Source organism: Zingiber officinale, chromosome 5A, assembly GCF_018446385.1.
Source record: "Zingiber officinale cultivar Zhangliang chromosome 5A, Zo_v1.1, whole genome shotgun sequence".
Lineage (NCBI taxonomy): Eukaryota > Viridiplantae > Streptophyta > Magnoliopsida > Zingiberales > Zingiberaceae > Zingiber > Zingiber officinale.
In genome coordinates this window covers 98,320,471-98,334,166 of record NC_055994.1, presented here as the reverse complement: position 1 = coordinate 98,334,166, position 13,696 = coordinate 98,320,471, and the positions used below count along the sequence as shown (strand labels likewise).

General features: G+C 41.3%; 1 protein-coding gene across 1 annotated transcript; it reads left to right on the top strand.

Moving 5' to 3' along the window:
- The first annotated feature begins 5,818 nt into the window (after positions 1-5,818).
- On the top strand, positions 5,819-7,919 carry LOC121981171 (protein DETOXIFICATION 48-like). The gene is made up of 2 exons (XM_042533565.1): positions 5,819-6,064; positions 6,158-7,919. The coding sequence occupies exons 1-2, from the start codon at positions 5,939-5,941 to the stop codon at positions 7,661-7,663; spliced, it is 1,632 nt and encodes a 543-aa protein (XP_042389499.1). The 5' UTR covers positions 5,819-5,938; the 3' UTR covers positions 7,664-7,919.
- Positions 7,920-13,696: the final 5,777 nt, after the last annotated feature.

Genomic DNA, 13,696 nt, shown 5'->3' with positions numbered 1-13,696 from the left:
TTCCTCCTCGCTTGATTGTGGAGGAAGAATAGTTGGCTCTTCTAGAGTATATAGGAACATTTGAAAGTCCTCTTTTCTTGTTCTTGCTCCTTTTCTTGACCTGCAAAGTAAAACTCATTTTCTATAAATATCACATCCTTCGATGTGTATACTTTATTAGTAATAGGATCATGACATATATATCCTTTCTGAAATGAACCATATCCAATAAAAACACAACGTCTACCCTTTTTATCGAGTTTGTCCCTAAGTTGTTCAGGTACATGAACATAACAAACACAACCAAATACTTTCAAGTGTGAGATGTTTGGTTTAATGTTAGTGAGTAGTTCCAAAGGAGATTTACCTCTGAGTACTCTGGAAGGTAAATAATTGATAAGATGAGCAGATGTACTAACTGCATCACGCCAATAACTTTTTGAGATGTTTGCATGAAATAGAATGGTTCTAGTTATTTCTAATAGGTGTCGATTCTTTCTTTCTGTTACGCCATTTTGTTGTGGGGTATACGGACAAGATGTTTGATGAATAATCCCCCTTTCTTCTAGATAATTTTTAAATTCATGACTCATATATTCTCCTCCATTATCAGTTCTAAGTATTTTGATATTAGCATTATATTGCTTAGAAGTGTATCGAAAGAAATGCTTAAATGCCTCGAATGCTTGTTCTTTAAATGTAAGCATGTATGTCCAAGTGTACCTAGTTACATGATCAATAAAAGATATAAAATATTTAAAACCTCTTCTAGACACAATCGGAGAGGTCCATATATCAGAGTGAATAAGATCAAAGGCATTTTTATATATTGTTTCAAAAATAGGATAGTACGTTCAAGTCTCCTTTCCAAAAATACAAGTTTCACATGATCTTTCTTCATAAATTTTAGATGGGAACCATTTTTGTAAGGCTTGTTTATGTGGGTGACCTAATCTAGCATGCCATAAAGAGTAATTATCTGTTTGACATGTTATGAGCGCATGACTATGTTGGTCCAAAAAATAAAGTTTATTTCTTCCGGATCCATTACCAATCACCTTGTTCGTTTTGAGATCCTAAAAAGTAACAAAGTTAGAATCAAAACAATCTTGCAATTATGATCTTTAGTGATTTTGCTAATGGATAGTAGATCAGAAGTAAATTGAGGAACATATGACGCATTAGTATTTTTTTCAAAAAGTTCTATCTCTTCTAGTTCTTTAATTTTTAAATTATGTCTGTTAGCTACTTTTACCAGTCATATGGTTGACTAGTGGTTTGAGATTGCTAAGTTTATTCTTATCTCTTACCATATGATAATCACAACCTGAATCAATTAGCCAACTTTGAGAACTAAAAAATTTAGAAGAGTTTGAGCAATTACCTTGATCATTTATAGATGTTTTTACTTACTCGAGTAGTTTTGAGATGTCATTGATGGTGATTTCCAGAGTTGCAATTTTGCCCGAGTTGTGGGATGATTGATCCTTTTTATTTAAGTGACCAGGCCTTAGGTGTGGATGAAGTCGCCAACATTTTTCCTTCGTGTGATTTGGCTTCTTGCAGTATCTACACACAACTTTGGATTCTTGGACTTTATTCGCCTTTTGTTCTTCTAGGTCTATATTGAAGCCATGACCCTTTGATTATGAGACTTCAAGTCTCATGCTTGCTGCAGCTCTTTGAATCATAGCCCTGACCTCTTGATAGGGAGGAAAACTTTTCATCCTCAAAATCTCTAGACGTAGAGGAGCATAAGATTCTTCTAGCGACATAAAAGGCCAAATATCATATCTTCCTCTCTTTGTTGTTGTAAAACTTTGAAGTCGGTTGTAATCGGCCTCAAAGTATTATATTCATTCCATAGATCTTCGTAGTCACCAAATAGTTGGGAAAGAATCTTTTCTTCCTTTTATATCTACAAATTTTCTTTTAATTTCAAGATCCTTCCCAGATTTGATTCTTGTCCATACAAATTACTCATTTGTTCCCAGAGGACCTTCGACGTTGGGCAAGTGACCATTGTTCTATGAGTTTTATCCATAGAATTTGATGGAAGAATAAATACCTCATCATCCTTCTCTTTCCAAGCTTTGAAAGAAAGGTCCGACTCTGCAGGAGGATCATTTGTAATATACTTCAAAAGCTTCCTTGAGTTTAAAGATCTCTTAATATGAGTGACCCAAGAGGAGTAATTAGATGAATTGAGAATCATAGATGAAAAAAATATAAGGTTGTCTTGAACTTGCTTACAAATCTCCCATATCTGTACAACGTATAAAGGTTCGTCAAGGTTGATCGAACTAGTGCCGAGAATAAGCTTGCAACGTCCTATCGTAATCAATCAACTTGCTCTTATATATACATGTTGAAAATTGACAGTGATACAGATTGCATGAGATGAAGCACCGTTCTTAAAAAACTCACTCTTGTATTCATAAGATATGTTACAAGGAAAGTATTACAAAGAGGAATAAAAAACTTCTCTCAAAAGAAGGGAAGATTGCCCCTCTTGTTTGAGGATAAGAAACGTGGAGAAGGAGATGCTTAGCCTTTTTGTAGAAAATAGGAAATAGAAAATAGAATTTTTTAATTCATCCAGTGAGAGATGCAACTCCCATTTTATAAGAGATGAAATGATTATTTAGCCGTTGTCATCCAGCCAAATATTAATTATATTATAGCTAAAATAATGACAAGTAATTAATGGATGATGTGACACCAATTAATAGCTGATAAATTTGTCAAAAGAAGCTAATTTGATAACCAAACAATGGTTAGGTGGCCAAATAATGATTTGCATAATGGTGAATTTCCATCTGTTTTATCTTCCTTATTTTCAACACTAGCTAGTTATGAAGTGAAACCGATAACGATCTATTTATACTCAAAAATATCATTTATTTATTTTTTTCCATATTGTTGTAATTATGAAAATATAGTTGCTACAATGGTTTAGAAATTACATGATCATAGTTACATAGTTGCTACTATACGTAAGCAAGATGATTTAAGATTTAGACAATAAATATAGAAGAAAGATAATAATCGAACAATATTATGAGTATAGTTAAATCATTTTACAAGGTACTGCAACACCCTCTCAATAAAAAAAATTAAAAGGGGACATATGATTTCAAAAACTAAGGATACTTTTTTATTTATTTATGTATTTTATTAAATTATACGTAGAGTGAATAATTTTATTTTTTTAATAATAGATATAATTATGATTTTTTAAAAAGTATTTTTTATGTTTTTATTCGAGGCATCCCACATTTTTATTAATCACATTTAATTTAAGATATCCGACCTCGATGTCTGTCTCCATCAGCGAATGGGTTCGCTTCCGGTGTAAACAGCCAAACTTAGCTACTTCCTGTCGGACAGATTAGCAGCACTGGGAACTTTCAAAACGCATTTTTTTTTACCAAGAAAAAAAAGAGAGAGGCTTTTTCATTAACTTTATCGTATTCTGATTCGATTCGATCAATCACACACAACCGAAGACTAGCTAGCAGCAACCTTAAGTTCTATTCCAACTGGATAGATATAGCTCAATGGAATGCTCTTCCGATTCCATTCCCTTCCCTTTTGACTAATTAGCTGGTTAATTTTCTCCCTTTAATTTCTTTCCTGCAAAATCTCAATGTAGTTCGATATATGATGTAAGAGGATCCTAACTTTCCCAAATCATAATTTTTAATTCAGGTTGAACCACTTAAATCAAAGTTCGTTTAGAGATTTACAATTTATAGAACACGTCGTTTAAAATCTTCTCCGAGGCTCCTGAGATTTTTTTTTTTTTTTACAATTTTGGTGACTTTCCTTCATTTGCCGATTTTTTATTTGATAATTCCTCTCTAATCTTTGCTTATAGAATAATGGCTATTATGTTGAGTATCATTGGCCAACAAGATGAAGCCGGAGAAGGCACGAGAGAAGGCCGCGCAGAGGAGTGGAAAGGAAAGTTGGCGTGCCATTGTTGAGCGTGTGCAGCTTTGGCAGAGAAGGTCGGCGAGTCGTCGCCCACCACCAGCTGCAGAAAACAGAGTCACTCATTTGCTCATGACAGTAAAGAAAACAAAGAGAGACGACTGGACCAACCGGGACACGATGATGGTCCCGTAGATTGATAGGTAGACCAAGTGCTATGGACCATGGTGCATGGTGTTGACCAACAGAACGCATTTGCTAGGACAAGTATTGTACCAAAGTCAATGCCCTGCTTCCTTTCTAGCATGAGTACACACATTGGCTAGCCAGCCAGACAACATCGTAGAGTACAGTACGAAGCTGCTGTTCATTATCTTAACCCTGGTGTTCAAGGAGGTATGGTCCTGTGCTCGGAGAGATGGCCTCAACCCTCAGGGGCTCCTCCTCGCACAAAAGCTGAATGAAAAAAATCCTACTGTACCTAAACAGCTGGTTCTACACGTGAATCCTGACATGTGTGGGTTTCACCAGCTGATTGATCCCTGGAGGGGGAGAGGGTGAAGAAAAAAAGAAAGAAAGAAAGAAGCAGAGTAAAATAGCTCGTTACGTTGTGTGTTTACTTTGAGGTGTTCCCTTCTCTTCTCGGCATGTTTGTGGAAAGGGATGCAAGAAAGAAGTGGACTGGATTGGACCACGTACAATATGTGTCCCCTACCTTCCAACTGCTTCCTCCTCACTCTACACCAGTTACTGCCTCCTGCAGCAGCAGCGGCAGCTGCTTCTGCTGCTGCTGTTAAAACGCACCAATAAATGAGGGGGGAGGCTTGGCGTTTGCGGCCCCCCTCCATCCCTCTGCGACATGCATCATCATCACTGTCTCTCTTCTTTGCTTTCACTTGAGCCTGGGCGATTGCGGCCCCCCCTCATCCATCCCTGTACGACATCATCGCTGGCTGTCCCTTCTTAATTTGCTTTCACTCCGTGCACAGTGACGGTGCATGCATGGCTTTCACTTCGGGAATAGGGACAGTAAGATGCTATACGCCGAAGCGTTCTTCCTGGCCCTTTGCGGCAGAGGAGTGGTGAATCCACTTGCGGAGGGAATTGGAACTTGCGGGAAATGGGACAAGTTGGAGACGGAACAAATGCGAGATAAGGATTAAGGGAAAGAAAAGGAAAGGAAAGGAAAGGGGTTCTACTCTACACAAATCGAGCAGCGCGAGTGAGCCCCACTCCCTCCCATCCATCGCGTTGCAGTGCGAGGAAAAGCGATCCACTAGCGATCAAGATTTTTAAAAAAGAGAGATGAGAAGACAGGAGTCCCATAGTTGCTAAAGATTCCAGCAAACCCCGGTAATGGAGCATGCACCAGCTAGACGATTAATGAAGTGTGTATGTATCTATCATTCGTCCGAAAAGGAAACGGCGTCTGGCTCCGGGCAATTAAAAAAACCCGTCCGGGATAGAATTTCAGTGCCATGCGCAACGCCTGGTTGTGGTTGTGGTTGTGGTTGTGGCGAGAAGAGAACAAGAACCAAAAGATCGATCAGGGAACAACAACTTGTGAGATACTACACCGTGCCTTTTGGTGGATGCCTGAGGAAAGATATATGCGACGCCCTGTAAAATGAGTTGACGAGAATCCGATCGGAGGGGGTGACAGACACAGGGCTGGATTGGATCCTGTACGTTGCTGCATTCATGAAAGTTTTATTCTTTTGAGCCAGTAGGAGAGGGACCATCTCAGCTGCCTCAGCCTGAATTAAGATCGATAGATCGATCGATGAAGTCAACAGTGAAGAAAAAAAACAAGGACTGAATTATATATATATATATTTCTTTCTTTCTTTTAAGAAAAAAAAGCTAGCTTAAATTAAATATACCAACCAAATAGTGCTCTGGCTTCCTATATAAACGCCTTCATGAAAAAACCAAGCTTGGCCAAGGAAATAGGAGAAGAACAGCTAGCCATAAGTGGAAGATTTTGTTGGGACGACGCCACAACATCCATCGATCGATCGACATGTGCAATACTTCTCCTTCGTCTTTCTCCTCCTCCAAGAAGTCCCACCTCTTTGTCACTGCCAATAAACTCATGGAGGATCCATCATCTCCTGGAGATCTCCAAAGATGGCCTACTCCTCCTGAAGTGCGTCTCCATGTGATTGATACATGCAGTATCTCTGCGTACTACATTGATTGATATGCTTATGAATGATTGATACGAGTTATATATGTGTAGGTGGTGGAGGAAATTCGAGCTATAGGGAGGATTTCCGTACCTTCGGCCTTGACGGGCCTCATAATCTACTCTCGTGCCATGATCTCGATGCTGTTCCTGGGTTACCTCGGGGAGTTGGAGCTCGCCGGCGGCTCTCTCTCGATTGGGTTGGCCAACATCACCGGATACTCGGTGCTAGCGGGGCTGGCCATGGGCATGGATCCTATCTGCGGGCAGGCTTTCGGCGCCAAGCAGCGGAAGCTGCTGGGACTGACCCTGCAGCGCACTGTTCTGCTCCTCCTCTCCACCTCCGTCCCCATCGCCTTCTTCTGGCTCAACATGAAGCGCATCCTGCTGCGCTGCGGCCAGGACGAGGAGATCGCCTCGGCGGCGCAGGTTTTCGTCGTCTTCGCCATTCCTGATCTGTTCCTCCTGTCGTTCCTCCACCCCATCCGCGTCTACCTCCGATCGCAGAGCATTACTCTTCCGGTCACCTATTGCTCCTTCGCCTCCGTGGCGCTCCACGTGCCGCTGAACTATTTGCTAGTGGTGCGATGGAAGATGGGCATCGCCGGCGTGGCGCTGGCGATGGTGTGGACCAATTTTAATCTGCTGCTCTGCTTAATTCTGTTTATACTCGTCTCCGGCGTATACAGGGATTCGTGGGTCAGTCCCAGCGTTGATTGTTTGAGGGGTTGGTCGGAGCTGTTGAAGCTGGCCGTGCCCACCTGCGTCTCCGTCTGCCTCGAGTGGTGGTGGTACGAGCTGATGATCATGATGTGCGGCCTGCTAGCGAACCCCCGCGCCACCGTGGCCGCCATGGGGATACTCATCCAGACCACCTCGCTGGTCTACGTCTTCCCCTCGGCGCTGAGCTTCGGCGTGTCCACCCGGGTGGGGAACCAGCTGGGCGCCAACCGCCCTGAGAGGGCGCGCAACGCCACCGCCGTCGGGCTGGCCGCCGCCGCCCTGCTCGGCCTCGCCTCCATGGCCTTCACCACCTCGGTGCGACACCGGTGGGGGCGGCTGTTCACCGACGACCCGGACATCCTGGAGCTCACCGCCGTGGCGCTGCCCATCGCGGGGCTCTGTGAGCTCGGAAACTGCCCGCAGACGACCGGCTGCGGAGCGTTGCGCGGGAGTGGCCGCCCGGGCACCGGCGCCAACATCAACCTGGGCTCGTTCTACCTGGTGGGCACGCCGGTGGCCGTGTTGATGGGCTTCATGGCCGACGTGGGTTTCCCCGGACTCTGGCTGGGGCTGCTGGCGGCGCAGGCCTCTTGCGCCGCCCTCATGGGCTACGTCATCTTCAAGACGGACTGGGAGGTGGAGGCAGAGAGAGCCCGAGCCCTGACGAAAGCTGCTGCTCCTCCCGATTCCAACACCACCATCTCGTCTCTCCCCACCACAAATCCTGCTTCCTCCCCCGACGACATCAAGCAACAGAGCAAAGCAGCAACATTGGAGGAAGTCGTTTGCGTCAAAGGCACTGCAGAAACAGATCCACTCATTGATCGAGTGGAGTGATCTCATCACAGCGCATCGATCACTGTGAATATTTTTGGATACGGAGAAGATCGTTCGATCTTCCGCATCAGCTACGTACTACTGAATTGTTTCATCAACCTTTAATGGTTTCTCCTGCGAGATTCCAATTTACTCACACTCCCATCTGCTGCGTGTACGGATTGAGACTATGTATACGTGAATGTATTAATTATTGTATCCTCTGCTTCTTCAGAGGAGCCCTCTAATCAAAAATTTTCTGAGAGTTGACTTATTATCATGCCCTCCAAAATTTTATTGCCACCGATATTGTGCTCAGCACACGGATCAAGTAAAAGGGAAAGGGGAGGAAAAAGTATCTAAACTCATATCATATCGCTCAGGATGCAAACCAAAAAATTTCCTGACAATTGTCTTGTTTCTTAATTGATCCGGTCTAGGTCGAGGGATGGAACTTGGTTAAATTAATCAAGACGGATTAATTTCGGTCAGTTGGATACAAATTAGGTGGCTTTTGATCACATCGATCTGCCGACTTCTTTCAGATTGGGTTTAATAGACGATTGGACTTCTTTTAGGTCAACCTTTGGAATGCGTAGTCGCACAAAGGTCTAAAAAGACTCATGGAAGAGGTTAGGAGGGGCCAAGGCAAACATTGGCAATGCCTCTTTCAAGGCTCAAATCGATCTTGTTTGAAAGTGATAGAGATGATGCGCTAGACAGATGATTTTATCGTTGATTAAGAGAAGACTCTGAAATAAAGACTAAATGACACTTGACACTCCTTCTTGTGTACATCGTAAAGAGAGCAAAAGAGAACATTAGAGTAAGAACCAAGGAGGGGGTCCTTAGCGTAGGTCCCTGGTGTAGACATTTCGACGCTTAAGTAAATATAACAACTGAGCGAAAAGTGGAGAAGAAGATGAATAGTAGATGCGTGCATCCTCTAGCGTTGTAAAGCATACCTGGCCAATGGAGAGGAACTCTTTTTATACTGACCTTCAGAACTCCGTATCATGAGATGTCTGCTCGGGTTTATATTGAGAGTCTCACTTCTGAGAGATGGTTCATTCGAATACGTGTACTCTTATTTTGACCGTCACCTCACCTTAACTTTGACTACTACATCATCTTGACCATAGATTTCACATTACCTCTGGGTCCACTCACAATCGTATCATCAGCCCTCAAAGGAAATGTGTCAAAATGAATGGAATGGAGAAAGATAAGGAGAGTAGCTAGTTATGAAATTATTTGCCTTGACATTGGTCCACTCACAATCGTATCATCAGCCCTCAAAGGAAATGTGTCAAAATGAATGGAATGGAGAAAGATAAGGAGAGTAGCTAGTTATGAAATTATTTGCCTTGACATTGCAACCAGTTACCTTTAAATAAAAAGTGAAAGGATGACTCTAGTTCCCAAAGGGCACTACATCTCTTCCTTTCCTTACCAAGAAATACCTTCGTTGGTGATTGACGTATTAACAACCGTATCTCTTGGTGTTGTCGAGTCGAATCAAATTTTCAATTTGGATAGACCAAATTTGTATGTGACTCAGATGAAATTGACTTGAGATCTTCAATCAAGGGCTGACTTAATCCAAACTCGGTTTAACTTGATCTGAGCTTATCTTGATCAGAACTCGTCTTGACTTTGACTTTTAATTTAACTTGACTATGACACTAAAAGCAAGTAGAGATGACAATGGGGTGGACTGGGGATGGATTTATCATCCCTATCTCTGCCCCCGAATTTCATCCCCATTTTCATCCCCACCCCCATCCTCACTTTTTTGGATTTGGGGAATCCCGAACTCAAACCATCGGGAATCAAATCCCCATCCCCCACTCCATTTCCACTTTCATCCCTAAATTAATTTAATATTATTATTGTGTTTACTATTAATATTAATATTAATATTAGTATTAATAATAATTTTATTATTAATATTTTATTTTTTTAATATTAATATTATTATCAATAATAATAATAATAATAATAATATTATTATTATTATTATTATTTTCGAGGTAGGTTCGGGGATGAGAACAATATCCCCATACCCATCCTAAACTCGTCGCATCCGAGAAAAAAAATCCCTGAATTCATCCCCATCCCTGAATAAATCTAGGATCCCGTTCCCATTTCAGGTTTTCCCCATGGGACCTGAACCCATGGAGAAAATTGTCATCTCTAAAAAAAAAGTGAGTCAGATCGAATTCCACGAGACAAATTATCATCCATAAGTGAGTGAGATCGGATTCCACGAGAAAAATTGACATTCCTAAAAATAAGTGAGTGAGCCTTGGAATGGACTCTAACGGTGCCTAGTGAGCATAATTATTTTATTTTATTTTTTATTTTTAATTTGTTTACAATAACAAGCGGGTGAGCCATTTAAAAATGAAGGCCGGAGGCAGTGGAAAAGGGCCTGGTTCGAGAGGGAAGGGAGAAGAGGGACCCTTGACAATGTGGCCACGGAGCACTGCCATTATTGCTCCTGTGTCATCTTTGAAGATGACAAAACTTGCAGCAGCACTGCTGCTGCTGAGAAATCAACAAGGGTTAGTACTTACCTGCTGCCACTTCTTCCAAAATCTTTGAGGAACAACAGAGGCTACTCAATGACCTTGCTTAAGATAAGTTATCTTCTTGTCAATTTCAATTCCTTATCCTAATTATACTAAATAAGATTTATGAACTTCAAAGTTGTAACTTCAGTAGTATTTGAACAAATGCATGTAACTCCATTAATAATCTTTGTGCCAACTCTAAAGTGGGGAGGGAAACTCATAAATTAATAAAGGTTGTGTGTGCCACCCATGATCCCTTTGGCTCTCAAGTTGGAACTCTATGATATCCTGAGCTGCAATATATAATCATCATAGGCTTATAATACCTATAGTTATGTTGCACCAAATTATTATTGATCATGTTTGAAAATGGTGGAGATGACGCACTAGGAAGATGATTATGTTGTTAACTGGGAGAAGACTATAAGACGGAGAAGAAAATGACACCTTGCACTCCTCCAGGGCACTCCTTGCGCACCAGTAAAGAGAGCAAAGGAAATGTTAGAGCGAAAATCATGGAGGGGGTCCCTGGCACAAGCTCTCTAATGTCAACAACTCAAGTCACTACGGTAGCTGAGCGAAAAGTGGAGAAGAAAATGAACAGTAAGTGCGCACGCGCAATGTAGGGTGCGCGTGAGGATATTTTTATGTACCTAGCCAACGGAGAGAACACCTTTTATGTTATCTCTCATAACCTTCATAATAATGAAGCGATAGGGAATATTTATTGTCACAACATATCTAGTGATGGAAGATGTACATCCTGGAAGATATGCAGCCATCCTCTGAGGAATCATCTGTTACCGGTATATGAATTGCTTCTTATAACTTTTGCCATCAATAAGGCGATTGAGAGAATATGCCGTCAGAATGACGAGTGATGGAAGATGTATAGCCATCCTTTGAGGAAGGTTCTATCGCATGTATATATTCTAACAACAAAATATTCTCTAACAAGTAGCTGTTATTTTCTGACAGATTATTACGATTCCTTAATAATATTGTCTCCTAGAGGCAGTCCGACTGATCTAATTGCCAACCTGCTATATGATGTGAGACTGACAATAGAAAAAGGGAACTAAGTCTTTTAAGTATGACCGACTCTTAAATCGATTAGTTTTATACTCAGAATTGCCTCATACATTTGCCTTATATATAAGTGGGGTCGCTCAGCCTCGTAAGCTCGACCGACCGACCATAGTCTTGGAAATCATATTAGGTCTGGAGTCGACCGACCATATGCTGAGAATTGCCTTAGTGCTGAGATAAGGAACTATACCCTATAAACCTGACTGGCCATTGGAGTCGATCATGTTTATGCTGAGAGATAGGGAGCTATGCCCTATAAGTCCGACCGACGCTTGGGCCGACCGATTATATACTGAGAGTTATCTTAGTACCGAGATAGGGAACTATACCCTGTAAGCTTGATCAGCCAATGGGCTTGACCGGATTTATTCTATATGTCTTGGCACTGAGATGTGGAGCATTGAGATCCTTAAGTCTAATCGGCTCTAAAGCTGACTGGCTCTGTATTGAGTGTCTTAGCATTGAGGAGTGAGGAGTTGACTCCCGGTGAGAATGACTTAGCCATTTGCTTATATTTTGACCCTGATTGCCATCTCATCTTAATTTTAACTGTCACCTCATCTTGACTTTAACTTCCATATTCTTATTATTTGGTCATCTCATAACATACCATACCCTATCATTTACAATCCTAAACAATTAGGGTCATGTAGTCTGACAGTATATATTGTTAAATGCGTTGTAACCATCATTTTCTACAATATCTCCAAAGTCAATTTGTTCCTTGTTTAGGCATTAACAATCTTCATAAACACGCATTATCAACATGAAAATACTTTTGCATTCATAGTTAAATGAGAATTACAACCACAACACACATATAATAACATTATCCTCGATCACAGCAAACACATGAAATCTTGATAGTAATAAAAAAAAAATTGTTCCGATCACATCCCATAGAGTTCATTTGTCTATGGTCCTTGAGTCTGTTCCATAACCGGCAACACAGAGAATGCACTTAATGCTTAATTAAGTGGGAAATTAACTTTCTGGCAATGAGCACTAACCTTGACTTGGAAGGTGATGGTTTTCGTGTTGCATTAGGTAGTGTAATCACCATGGATTCAACCCCAAAAGGTTCCAGATTGTATATTAATTTAAGCATAGTTGAGATATGTGTCAGCGGAACCCGACAGTTTGACTAATGATATGTTTATCTACTAAAAGTCTAAAACACCAGTAGAACGCAGTTTGTTGAGTTTTAAGTTAATTATCTCTGTGGAATCATATCGTAGCACACCGAAAAGGAATCGTTAGATAGAATTAACAAGCATCTACCTATAAAGCTCAACTTTTAAGGTTATCGTGCAAAACTTGATCAGTGTCTAAATTGCTGCACTACTATTTGGGAGTAAAGATTTGTCAGAGTCTAACCTGACGCACTACGTTAATTTATTTAATCCTCTCCATCCATGGCTTACATAATCAAGATGCAGAAGGCATCTGTCGATAGAAATAATATAAGCATCCAGAGATAACTAAGCATCATTATCGTCAAGCATAACTAAAGTGGCACGATCTACTGAACCTTGAGACGTAGATCAATGGAGGACAAGCCGACAAGTGTCGTCTGTTGTTCCATGCATTTCATTGTCCAAATGCCATGCATCACTAATGAAGGTCCTAATTCCCTGGTATTCCTTTAGGTTTAATCTTGTTGGGTCGTCGATAGCTAGCAGAAGAGGAAAACCAGGAGAAAAGATATGGAGAAAGGAATAAAAGATTGATCCTGTTTTGTTGTTTTATGTAGGGTTCCTATGTGAACATGTCCAAAAGAAGTAAGTATGAATAGTTGAGTCATGTTCTCCCTCCCTCTCTCTCTTTGTCAAATCAAAGCTCTAGGTAGAGAGGAGTGAGTGCTTCTTATCCCTCCAACTTATGGACAAGCACAACAACCCAAAGCAAGTTCAAGTTGTCCACTACCGGCCATTCAGAAAGGGATGGGAGAGGTAGGGCACCCTTCTCCTGTAGGCAGTGCCATGCATGCACTTGTGCCCCCTCTAACCCACCCTAGTTCTATTTCTCCTCTAGGGACATCTCCCAACCCTAAAGATGGGAGCATAGCAGCATTCAATGAGAGTTACGACTTGTATACAAAGACAAGAGACAGATCATCATCATCATCAATTAATGTGCATGAACAACTCGAATAAAAGAGGATATTTACTAGGATGATGATCATCTAAAAAGGAAAGAATCTCATAGAGACTGATCGACCCACTACTCCCCCCAAAAAGAGAATAAAAGATCTACTCAAGTGTGTAACTTCAAGAATTTGCAACCTTTTGACATTGTAAAAAGACATGCACGATGCATGGTTCTAGAACACCGGCCGGCCGGCCTACTCGCACTTTGCTGCAATTAGCTGTTTGACTTCAAACTCTTG